At 51.9% G+C, this 13,106-nt stretch overlaps 1 protein-coding gene across 1 annotated transcript in view; it reads left to right on the forward strand.

Annotated features, from left to right (window-relative positions):
* Positions 1-12,838: 12,838 nt before the first annotated feature.
* The window catches only part of Msi1 (musashi RNA binding protein 1), a gene marked incomplete in the record, with an annotated part of 26,229 nt that continues 25,961 nt past the window's right edge, over positions 12,839-13,106 (forward strand). The window contains 1 exon segment of the mRNA XM_055606400.1: positions 12,839-12,925. Coding sequence (XP_055462375.1) covers positions 12,867-12,925 — 59 coding nt within the window.

Genomic DNA, 13,106 nt, shown 5'->3' on the forward strand with positions numbered 1-13,106 from the left:
CACTGAAAACCCAGCCTCTAGGGAGATGACCCTGAGTAGGGGCCCTGCCCGCTAGCCAGCCCATCATCTTATGCCCTGCCTGAAGTGTAATGGAAACCCCTGCCAGCAGCCTGGCATCCCCTCCCCCACAGGCACCAGCAACAGACCTGTGGTTTCTGTTCAGTTTCCCAAAATAAACACTTTTTTTTTTTTAAATAAAGGAAGCATGCTTTTACCATCTTCGTGCTCAGCCCCTGAATTGTGGGATTATTAATTGACCATACTAAATCAAATAGTTAATTACAGGCAGGAGGCAACTTCAGTTGCTGAAAACATAAAATTCCGAAAGCAACCCCCTACACACACCCCAACACACCACACACACACACACACACACACACACACACACACTCTTTCACCAACACATCAAACTCGCTCCGGTTGTCATCGGAAGCGACAGTGAGAAAGTGAGAAAGTGGGAGAGTCAGCAGGTCTGGGCAGACCGGGTGTTCTCAGCTGGGCAAGCAAATTCGTTTATTTAACTCCCGAGTGCCAGGGCAGGGGCAGAAAAGCAAGGGGGCAGATGCATGCCGTTTGAGTCAGGTACGTGTGGACTCTTGAGGGGGCTGGCTGATGGACCTTACCTACCTACCTTGTCATCCTAGGCGTCTCAGGCAGTTTCTTCACCCACAAGACAGGCATAAGAACGGAACCTGTATGTGTTGAAATGCTACCCTAGGTCCCTTAGGCGAGACGGCTCAGTGGGCAAAGGTGCTTGCCATTGCGCCTGCCAATCTGAGTTTGATCCACAGGCCCAACATCACAGCAGCACATAAATGCCTCTTGAAAATTGTCCTCTGACATCTCCCTGCACACTGAGGCAAGGCGTGCCAGCAAAGACACGTAAACATTAAAGATATGTACGATTGCTATGTATCAATTAAAGCTAAAGTTGTGGGTTTGTGGGGGGTGGTCACTGTGGCCATGGGAGTGGCCTACTCCAGCTACTGATGACGTTAAGGCAGGGTGCTTGCCTGAGCTGAGGAGTTAAAAGCCTTCTAAGCAACATGCTGTGCCCTCCCCCATCTCAAACAAACTTCCACAGGCATGCAACACCTGGGCCTGTGGGCCGCTCCCAATGGGACAAAGAATGCCTAGCATGTGTAAGTCTGTGGGTTTGATACCAGAACCAATAAGATAGACAGATAGACAGAACAAAGAGACTGTATCCACTGCTTTGCAGTGATTTTTTTTAAATGACCTGATTAAGAAGAAGTACAGTTACAGCTGTTTAGTGACACACCCCTTACTTCTGAGCACACAGGGGGCTGAGGCAGGGGGACAGGATATTAAGGCCAGCCTGAGCTACGCAGAGTGACCCAGTGCAAGCTTGACTTGTACAAGCAATTACAGTCAAGCTCTGCACGACGTAACTGCGCTTTATGCTTTGTTTTTATTTTCTGAGACAGGTTTTCTCTGGGTATCCCCAGCTTTCCTGGAACTCACTCTGTAGACCAGGCTGACCTCGAAACTCGGAGATCTGCCCGCCTCTGCCTCTGCCTCATGAATGCTGGGAGTAAAGGCCTCTCCCACCTGGCTTGATTTTGTCTTTGTCTTAGAGACAGGGCCCCATGAAGCCCAGGTGGGCTTTCAGCCTGCTAGGTAGCCCAGCTGGCCTTGGACGTCTGCCGCTCCTGCCTCCCGCTCCCTGCCGCTGAGGTTTCGGATGCGTGCCACTGTGCCCAGCATTCCTAATGGTGCTTTAATATGCACAGTGATGGTTCATTGATGACAACGGAACCGAAAAACTCGTTTTGCCTAATGATGCCAAAGCACTCGTAACACTTAGCACAGTGGGTCCCTCACCTGTTTACGATGGCAGTGTAAACATACCCACTGCCTGTCGGTCATTCTAGGAGCATGGCACACGTGATTGTGTACAGCACACACGCCTCATAAGTGAGCTCTCCACAGGCTACTGGCCTGCTATTTACTATGCTATTTACTGAACCGCCCGGCTGGCTTTGCTTTGCTTATTTATTTACTCATTTCTTGGTATTGAACATTGAACTCAGGATCTTCACACCCATGAACCTTTGGCAGCCCCACTGCTAATTAATCTAATTTATTTATACATTGATATAGAGTTATCTAATGGATTGTGGGCAGCTTATCAATGGCTACAGCACACACACACACACACACACACACACACACACACACACCCGAAGCAGCAGCTGTCAGGTGCTTATGGTTCCTCGCCTGGAGTGGGATCTCAGTAGCCTCTCCCACCCGTGCTGGAATTCTGTCTGTCTGCTTCATCTAATGCAGGTAATGTCAGCTGTGGATTCCTAAGTGCAGTGGCCATGCTATGTCCAAAGACAGTTCCACAGTACATCCTCCTATCCGCTGGCTCCTGCACAATTCCTGCTCCCACTTCTAACATGTTCCCTGAGCTGTGTGTGTGTGTGTGTGTGTGTGCGTGTGTGTGTTTCCCTGGTTGACAGCTCATAAAAAGGGATCCAGGACTAACACTGAAATTTTCGTTTAATAACTCATGTCTTAGGAGAGCAGCATTATCCACTCATGCAGGGAACTTCTGTTCAAACTTCTTTGTAAATATACATGTGTATATACATTTAAATTAGCTTACAAACTCCATCTTTTTCATACATCCTTAGTTTTGCTTAACCTTCCTGTCTTCCATCCATCCTTCCTTGAACCCTCTATCTCTGTTTTTTTCTCTACCTCCCCTTCACTGCATATCCTACCTGCACAGTCCCAGCACTCGGGGACGGGGGTGGAGAGGGCCGAGCAGGTGGATCTACACAGCAGGTTCCAGGATAGCCACAACTACACAAAGAAACCCTGTCTCAAAGGAATGCACACATAGGGATATTAAGTGTTTTTTAAAGTGTACTGTGAAACCCCTGTGGGGTTGGCTGTGTTACGCCGTCAGGACCCTCACGTACTTGGTTCTTGACCGTCTTGGTCACATCAAGTCGTCGACTACGCCTCCAGGAGCATTTCTCCTGGGGATAGCCTGCACGTCAGATGTTTGCGGTTCACAACAGCAGCAAAGGCACAGTTAGGAAGTAGCAAGGAAACTAACTTTATGGCTGGGGGTCGCTTCGACACCAGGAACTGCATTAAAGGGTCTCGGTGGTAGGGAGGTCGAGAACCGCTGGCTCGGGTTGTCGTTCGGACAGCTCACTTCTCAGAATGCATGGCTGTTGTCAAGTGAAGGTGTATACATCTGTGCTTCTGTTTGTGAGAGTGGGAATCGTCTTCTCACTCGCCACCCCGTGCGGAGGTGACCCTGAATGCCTGATCCTCCTTTCTCCACCTCCTGACGGCGGAGATGGCAGACGTGTGCGATTGTGCCCAGTTTATATGTTTCTGGAACAGAAGGCAAGTACTCTACCAGCTGAGCCACACCCCCAGCTTCTGACCTTGAATTTGTGGTCCTGCCTCCACCTCCAGAGTGTTGGGATTACAGGCAAGCATCGCCACGCCTGGCCCCTGGGCTGACTTTTAATGAACTATATTGTATTAAGTACCCAGTATAATACATGGGGCCAAAGCAGGGAGAGGGGAATGGAGGAAAATTCAAAGAGACTTAGCACTGAGGCCCCGCTCTTGGTAGCTCTCATTCTAGCACAATAGATAGTCCAGAACCGTCTATAACGAACAGGTGTTCTTTGAGGAGGTGGGAACCGTGCTGCAGTGGGTCACGATGGAAATGATGACATCATAAACATCGCTGACTTCCTCGCCTCCCCCACTTGCTGACAGTCCGAAGCTTGTTTGTTTGTTGTTGTCTGACACAAGGTCTCACTATGCGTAGCCTCGTCTGGCCTCAAATTAACGATCCTCCTGTCTCTGCCTCCAGAGCCCTGAGACTGCAGATGGACACCGTGCAGATAGAGTCCTTTCCCGGAGTAGCTGAACGCGCTGGATGAATGTACTGGTGTCCGGCGTTTGGCACAGGGTAGATGGTTCACTACATCATTGTGTTGAGATGTTATTTTATCATTTATTACATGACTTTTTGTGCCACTTGTTTTCTTGTTCCGTTAAAACAAAACGGAATTGGCAGGACAAAAACTGGAAAATCCTCGGAAGTTCTTAGTACTGTGCCTGGCAGATGAGACGTGTTTAATAATGTTTAGATAATAATAAGGAAGGGAAAACCACGTCATGTTGGGGGGCTATACATTCACCTTGTGGATAGGCACAGGATTAGGGAAAGGGTCGTACTAGGTGAAATTATATTTTTTTTTGGCAACATCTTTACTGCAATATAACTCGAATACCATCCACTCCACCTACTTCAGTTCTTAAAATAGATTCATAGAATTTTGAAACATCACTATAATCAATTTTAGAACATTTTCATTGTTCCAGAAAGGAAGCTGAAGCCAGGTGTGGCGGCACATCCCCGGAATCCCGGCACCCCGGGAAGAGGAGCATCTCAAGGTCATCTTCGGGTACACAGTGAATGAAAGAGGGTGGTCTGAGGGCAGTGGTCCAGCTCAGTGGATAAGCATGCCTCTCACCAAGGCCCAAGATAAACTGTGACTGATCCCTGGACCCACAAGGTAGAAAAGAAAGAAGTAATTTTTGAAAGTTGTTCTCTTCTACACACACACACACACACACACACACACACACACACACACACGAAACATAATACATTTTAAACAGCCTGAGCTACATGAGACCAGGTCTCAAAAACAACAATTGAAAACCAAACAAACAGAACAGCACTCAGGACATAGAGGCAGGAGGATGTCTGTGAGTTTTAGGCCAGCTAAGGCTACCCAGTGAGACCCCTGTCTCGATGCAAACCCAAACATTGAATGGGCATGGTGTCACATATCTCAGCACTCAGGGGCAGAGGCAGGTAGATCTCTGAGTTCAAGGCCAGCCTGGTCTAGCCTGGTGAATTTCAGGCTAGCCAGAGTTTTAGATATTTTTTTGGCGGGGGGAGAGGAAGGATGCCATGCAGGAGTCAGTTCTCTTTGCACCATTAGGTCCTGGGGACTGAACTTTGGCCATCAGACTTGGCAGCAAGCACCTTCACCTGCTGACCCCACCGTGCTGACCAGGGTTTCTTTGTTTGTTTTTTTAATGCTGAGTCCTCAGCCTGCAGGACTGCTGTCCTCATAGTCCCCAAAGCCCAGATGAAACAGAAGTGCCTGGAGATGGCACTTGAGTTTGGCGGCAGTGGGCCCTCTCCTCGTTGCTCCTGTGCATTGTCAGGAATGTCGGGGCAGACAGCAGACGATGGTAGAAACGGCCAGCACCCCGGGGGTACACAGAGGTCATCCTACAAAAGGACCGGCCTTTTTTTGTTTTTTTGAGACAAGGTTTCTCTGTGTAGTCTCGGCTGTCCTGAACTCATTTTGTAGACCAGACGGACCTGGAACTCACAGAAATCCTCCTGCCTCTGCCTCTCCGAGTGCTGGGATTACAGATGTGTGCCACCGCACCTGACTGGACCTGCCTATTTTTAATTGAGAGGTTTACTTTTTTGTTAATGAGTTGCCTGAGTTACACATGCATTCTAGACGTGAATCCTCTATCACATAATTATTTAGTGTGTGTGTGGTATGTATTCATATATGCACATGGATGTTCGGGTGCATATGAAGGCCAGGAGTTGACGTCAGGATGTTTTCCTCTATTGATCTTTGCCTCATTTATCTATCTATCTATCTATCTATCTATCTATCTATCTATCTATCTACTATCTATCTATCTATCTATCTATCTATCTATCTATCTATCTAGACAGAGGTTTTTCTATGTAGCCCTGGCTGTGTGGGAGTTCAGTGTGTAGACCAGGCTGGCCTCAAGCTCACAGAGATTTGCCTGCCTCTGCCTCCTGAATGCTGGGATTGCAGGTGGGCGCTACCACGTCTTGCCTGCTCTTCTTTGTCAAGAAGACCTTACCTCTTTGTCAAGGTAAGGTCTCCCACTGAACTTGGAGAGGAGCCCTCAGGACGCCACTATCTCCAACCCTCCCCCACATTTGGGGGTTACGGAAGTAAGCTGCCACACCCAGCTTTCACCGGGGAGCTGGTGCTCTAAACTCAGGTCCTCCATGCCCGCACAGCACACACGCCAGCCACTGAGGTGCCTCCTCAGCTCTCTCCCACTGTCTTTTCATTTCATTGATGGAGTTCCTTGAAACACACACACACACACACACACACACACACACACACACACACACACGTGCGTGTGCGCGCATGCGCGCACGCGAGCCTTTAATCCCAGTACTTGGGAAGCAGAGGCGGCTGAATCTCTGAGTTTGAGACAAGCCTCTTCTACAGAGCAAGTTCCAGGACAGCCAGGGCTACACAGAGAAACCCTGTCTCAAAAAAAAAAAAAAAAAAAGGAAGAAAAAGGTCAAATTAAAATTATGATGCCCTTGTGTGTGCTCGAAGGCATACATTTTCCTACACGTTCGCGCACGCCTGCCCTGGTGCACAAGCGCGTAATTCTAAATTTTGATGATGTCTAATTGATTTACTTTTCTGCCTATAGTTTAGCTCCTACCTTTGGGTTTTTGATCTATTTGGGATCAACTTTGGTAGGCGGGGTGGGGTGGGGTACAATTTCACTGTTTGGCACACGGATATCCAGTTCTCCAGCACCATTAGAGATGAGCCTATCTGATTCTTGATACCCTTGTCACATATCAATGGACTATAAATGCAAGGGCTCATTTCCCATCTAAATATATTTATTTTGTTCTTAATCACGTGAATGTGTGTCTATGTAGGTATGCACGTGTGAGTGGAGGTGGCCTCAGAGACCGGAGAAGTCGGCTCCCCTGGAGCTAGAGTTACAGGTGGTTACAGCTGCCATATGTGGGTGCTGGGAATCGAACTCAAGTCCTCTGGAAAAGCAATATGTGCTCTTAATGGATAAGCCCTCTCTCCAGCACACAGGGCTTATTTCTAAACTGTCAGCTCTCTATTAATCTGTATGTCTCTCTCGGTAGGCTAATACTACACACAATCCCTTTCCCCCTTCTTCCTCTTTCCTTTTCCCCCCTCACAGGTGGGGGTTAAACCCAGAGGGCTGTTTGTACACACTAGGAATACTGAGAGCTGTCCACTGCTCACTCGACAGTAACTGACCCTGAAAAGGACCAAATTAACTGGCCCAGGGAATGCAGAGAGAGCTCCCTTGTCTTCCCACACACCTCAGAGTTTCAGGGTGCTTCCAAGTTCACGATCTCACAGCTGAAGCAACTCTGAGAAGACAGAGCTCAGAAGGTGAAGCTCTAGACCCTTCCAGGGCAGCAGAGACCCCAGGACCACTCTGTGGGTGCTCTGACTCCCGGGCAGCTGCTCTCCTTATCCCAGCTTATTGATTCCTGGTGGAGTCAAGAAATTTGTCAAAATAAAAAGTAGATGATTAAAAGCCTATGTCCATCCCCCCCCAAAAAAAAAAAAATTGTACATGACTGTCTCAGCAGCTTTGTTTATAAATTACCTAAACTTGAAAGGAGCCAATGAATAAACAGGTACACTCCCAAAATGGAATATTATTCAGCACTGAAAAGGAACGGACTGCATATGGTGCCAAATACCTTTAACCTCAGCACTCAGGGGGCAGAGGTGCAGAGATCTCTGGGAATTCAAGGCCAGCCTGGTCTACAGGGGATTCCCTGTCAGCCAGAGCTGTGAGATCCTGTCTAAAACTAACTAACTAAGTAAATGATAATGAATGAGTATGAAGCCATGAAAAGATCAGGAGGGACCTGAAGGGCAATCTCCAAGAATGGCACTCTGCAGAGCATGCACACAGTATGCTTCCCAGAGGAGAAAGTTCCATAGAAATAGCAAAAAGATCAATGGTGTCTACACCAGCGGAGAGGGGAACGCGGCAGAACTTGGAGGATCACAGCCGCAAAACTACCTTATTTGATAATACGATGGTGGACGCACAGCATGTCTTTCCTACACCCCTAGAATGTACACCAACAGCAAGCTCTAAGGCTTATGGAGTTCCGCCGATACTGTATCTGTATATGTTTGCCTATTGCTACAAATGAAGCTGAAGCGGTGGCCATGTTGAGATGGGTGGCGCCAGGCCTGTGTAGGGGCCGGGCATACCGGCCAGTCTCTGGACCTTCTGATCACTGTTGCTGTGAACCAAGAAGGTTGTAAAACGGACCGGCTCTATGGGCAGGAATGGCAGCGCACACCCGTGATAGCAGCACTTGGGAGGCGGAAGCGGGATGAGCAGGAGTTCAAGGCCAGCCTGTGCCTCATGAGCCCCCATCTTAGAACAGAACAGGGCAGGAGAACGAAAGACGGGGTCAGGGAAGATGGCTCTTGTCAGTAAAGCGCTTGCCCCCAAGAACCACGTCGAGATACAAGATCTGGGGGTGCTAGCCCCTGGGCTGCCGTCTAGTTAGTGAGCTCCAGGCCACCGGAGAGCCTGTCTCACAGGGCAACTGTGTTCCTGAGGGCAACACCTGAAGTGTTGCCTGGTCTCACACACGCGGCATACAGACCACACACCTCCCCCACACACACAAGGAAACGGAGGGGAAGAGAAAGGAAGCAAGAAAGGCAGAGACGGGTGGCAAGGTTGTAAATGAAGAATCGGGTTAACGCCAAGATTTCGCTGTGTATGAAGAACTGGGATGGGCTGGACTTTCCAGGTCTTTGCTGCGGCGTTGCCTTTCAGAGTGGAAACACAGTGAACTGCTTTCGGCCGACACCTTCATTGGCCAAGTGTGCGTGAGCCTACGCCTGTGTGAGCACATGTGCGCAGAAGCCAGAGGACAACTTTTGGAAGTCAGCTCTGTCCCACTGTGGGCCACCGGCCTTGGCTGCAAGAGCCTTCACCCTCCGAGACACCTCACCAGCTCACAGTGAATCTTAACACAGAACAAAAGCTGGGCCAGGTGAGGATCTGAGCTCCAGCCAAGAGCCACGTGAAGGTGCCAAGTGTGGGGGTGCCGACAGCGGAGAGAGAACCCACTCTCAAAAGCTGCCCTTCGACCTCCTCGTGCACGGCACAGTGTGCCTGCATGCTCTCACAAGGCACAATAAAAAAATCAAAACATTTTTAAACTAAGTCCTATTAAAAACTAAAGGCAAACATATGATAGCTTAACCTTCAGCCTGGCGGCTGCTCTCAAAAGCTCGTTAGTTTATTTTAGTTATTTATTTTGAACATTTATTTTTACTTCATGTACATTGGTGTTTTGCCTGCATGTGTGAGGGACCCCTGGAACTGTTACAGTTGTGAGCTGCCATGTGGGTGGGTGCTGAGGTATTGAACCAAGGTCCTCTGGAAGAGCAGTCAGTGCTCTTAACCACCAAGCCGTTTCTCCAGTCCCTGGTTAGTTTCCCCGAAACCTGCCTCAGGGAGACCTCTGCTACCAACATTATCTGAGAGAGGCTTGCTTTAAAAAAATGCTGACGTCAGACTTCTGCTGCCCGGCAAGGTGGTACGTGCCTGTAACATCAGCACTTGAAAGGTGAGGCAGGAGGATTGCCTTGAGTCTGAGGCTAGCCTGGCCTACAAAGACCAACCTGGGCTATAGACTGAGACTCTGTCTCAAACCATGACATGGGGATGGTACTCGATAGACGGTATTTTCCTGGCATATATGAAGCCCTGGGTATGATCCGAGTACTTGGGAAGTAGGTTGGAGAAGGATCAGAAATTCAAGGTCATCCTTGTTATGTAGGTCAGCCTGGACTTCAAGGAAGCCCTTGCCTAAAAAAAAAAAAGCTGTGTGATAGTGATCACACCTTTAATCCCAACTCAGGAGCAGCTCAGGAGGCAGAGGCAGATGGATCTCTGAGTTTGAGGCTGGTCTGAGTGTGAGTTTGAGGACAGCCAGGGCTACACAGAAAGACCACGTCTCAACAAAACAAAACAAAAAGTTCCAGATAACACAGTAGATTCATGTACTTTCTCCCCCAACTCACCCCCTTCCCTGTGAGGGCTTTCCTGATTTAAAATGAAATAAAAGGGGCCGACAAGATGGTAAAGGCTCTTGCAGCCAAGCCTGACTTTCTGAGTTTGGTCCTCAGGACCCACACAGTGGCAGGAAGAACCAACTTTTGACAGCTGCCCTCCGACTTCCTTCTGTGGACCACAGTGTGTGCGCTCGCCCACTAAATAAAATATAGGAGAATCCAAGCTGGACAGCAAACCTGCTGCGCTGTTTCATACCTGTAACCCCAGCACTTAGGAGGCTGAGGTGGGGGGATCCTGAGTTCTAGGGCAGGCTGGGCTGCCTAAATGAATACATCTGCGTGCCTCTCTCCCCTCTCCCTCCCAGCCTCTCCATCGCTCTTCCACAGCACCTTACAGCCCTCCTATTGATCCACCTGATCCTGGCTGGCACCAATCAACCTCATAATGCTGGCTGTACCTGGAATAGTGTCCAGAAGGTGTCTCGTGTGGGTAGTACTGGGGAGGAGCTGGGGTCACGTCTTCTAATCTCCCAAGTCGAGAGTCTGGGCCCCAGTGATCTAAGGGTGGTTTTCTTCTCCCTTAATACTCCTCAGATCTTCAACTAACCATGAGGATCCTGTGTTTTACTGGGAGGAGCACCCTGAGAAGGATTTGTTGCTCCTTGTGTGAGCAAAGTGAACTGAACCAGCACGAACCTGCAGTAGGAGGGGCCTTGAGTCCACTCAGTGCCGCTGTGCTACAAGCTAGTTATTGACAGGCAGAAATACGGGCTTTCTGCTCCAGGGTCCTGAATGAGGATGCCAATAAAAGATGCTGTCTCAAGCTACTACTTACACAGTCCTGGCTGGCTCTGAGCACGTGACACTTACTATTTCACAGCCTCGGAACCACCTGCCAAAAGCCTGAGCACGTAAGCCAGCGTGCACAGGCACAGGCACTCACAGATGTGCCCTTCCCGGCTTGTCTCAGGACATTTTAGACACAAGGAACCAGGGGTTCAGATCTAGAACGAATCAGGTCACTGAGACTGGACGCAGAAAGTGGTTGACCTGCTCACCCTCAGCTATGTCTCTCCCAGGGTGCACCTTAGGTTGAGGTCCAGCTTAGGTTGAGATGGTAAGAGGTGTCCTGTGTAAGATGCTCCCCATCCCACCTCCCAGTCCAAGGGGTGCTGAGAAACTGTGGGAGAGTAGGAGGCGACAAATAGGAAAAAGCAAATCTGTTTGTACCCAGTGGCAGGATATACCTGCTGAGCGCTCCCACGAGGTTCCTAAGGAAACCTTCAAAGGAGGCTGGCTCTCTCTCTCTCTTTCCCCGTGTGATGGATGGGGGAGGGGAGTGTGCTAAGAGGACCCGGATCGCATCTCCAGGTTGGGATGCCGGCGCTGGGGCATGCATTAATACAAGGGTGCATCAAGCGCGAGACAGGTATACAAGTGCTATTGGGGTACACTGGGTGGATGTCAGGCAGAGAGAAGGAAAGGTCGAGAGGTAAGGTGGGGAGGGGCTTGTAGAGATGGCTAGCCGGGTTAGCGGCGCAGGTGGACCGCCCCCTCCCCGCTGAGACTCCTGTTTTGATCATTTCCAAGATGGTTTCAACCAGGGAAGTGAAGGGATTCCTTAGGCTTGAGCAAGGAGGGTGGACCCTACCTCCCATCATCTGTAAGGGACTTTCTTGGTCTTCCAGGATGCAGTAAAGGAGTTCTAAGGGTGAGTGAAGAGACTGGAGGAGATCCTAAAGACCCACGAGTTAGAGGCGAGAAGACAGGAGTTAACTCCTAACCCGGTGGGAAGGTAGCCCAGGTTCTCCCAAATCAGGCTGGAGGGAGGTCGGACTCTGTAAAAGAGGGGGTCACCGGGAGGGCAAGGTGCACAGCGTCGTCACCAGCATCCCGCCCTGGAACCTCGGAGACCCCGACGTCTCTCCGGCTGGCTGGCGTCTGGAACCAGGTTCCCCGACTCCAGACAGTCCGAAAGGGGCTGGAAGGGCGAGGCAGGCAAGAGGCGCTTCTCGGAGAAGGGGGGGAGGCGACACCGAGAGAACCCTGGCTGCAGGCAGGGCGTTCTCTCCACAGACCATAGGTGTCCCGGGTGTGGGGAGAAGGGACTTCGGGGAGTCTAAGGCACACTTCATGCGGACAGCAAGGGCCGAGGAAGGGCAAGGAAGGCTGGGCAAGATTCTGCCAGTGTGCTGACAGACGGTCCCCGCTTGGCACTTCGAGGGCTCCCCACACTGGACGTGGGAAGCGAGAAGTGAACTGGAGACCGTCGTCAGGGGGGTCGAAATTAGGTTCAGGGAAACTGGGGGCCCAAGGGCATCTTCTGGCTCGGACTGGGAGAAGGAGAGAGTCTTACCAGTTGGAAGGTGTGGGGTTTGGGGGGGGCACTGGGCTATCTCCAAGCCGGCCCGGGAAGACCGGGGGGCGTCTTCTCAATTCTGAATAGCGGGGACCTGGGAGGGGAGACCGGGGAGGGTTCCCGATCCGAAGCCGAGCTACCTTGAACGCACCGGGAAACCGCTTCCTCCCGGGAAGGCGTTCCCGAGGCCCGCCCCCGCTCCGCCGTGGGTGAGGGGTGCGGCCGCGCCCCGGGCCCGAGCCCGCGACCGGGAATTCAGGGGGGGCCCTCGCTCGCCCCCCGGACGGCCAGGAGCCCCGCGGGAGGGGGGCTCCCGGCACCGCCGCCTCCGCGGGCGCCCGGGCGCGCGCCGGGCTTTATGCGCGCGGGGCGGCGGGGGGAGGAGCCGGCAGGTCGGCCCCCGGCGGGCCCTCCCCTCGGCCGTCCCCGCCCGCCCGCCCGAGCGGGGTCGGGGGAGGGGGCAGCATGGCCTGTCCGTCCGGCCCCCTTCGCCGCGCTCCTCATCTGCCCCGCGCCGAGCGCCGCCGCCGCCGCCGCTCCGCTGCCCGCGCCGCCCGCGGCTCCCGATGGAGACCGACGCGCCCCAGCCCGGCCTCGCCTCCCCGGACTCGCCGCACGACCCCTGGTACGGTCCGGCCCGGCCCGGCCCGGCCCGCCCGGCCCGCGTCCACCCCGGCCCCGCCAACATGGCCGATCCGGGTCGGGCCGGGGCCTCCCCGGGGCCCGGGCCCGCGCCCCCTGCTCCCTGGCGCCCGGCGCTCACGCGGGCCCTTTGTGTCTCTGCTCCTCCCGCAGCAAGATGTTCA

The sequence above is a fragment of the Psammomys obesus genome, unplaced genomic scaffold, assembly GCF_907164565.1.
Source record: "Psammomys obesus unplaced genomic scaffold, mPsaObe1.curated_primary_1811, whole genome shotgun sequence".
Classification (NCBI taxonomy): domain Eukaryota; kingdom Metazoa; phylum Chordata; class Mammalia; order Rodentia; family Muridae; genus Psammomys; species Psammomys obesus.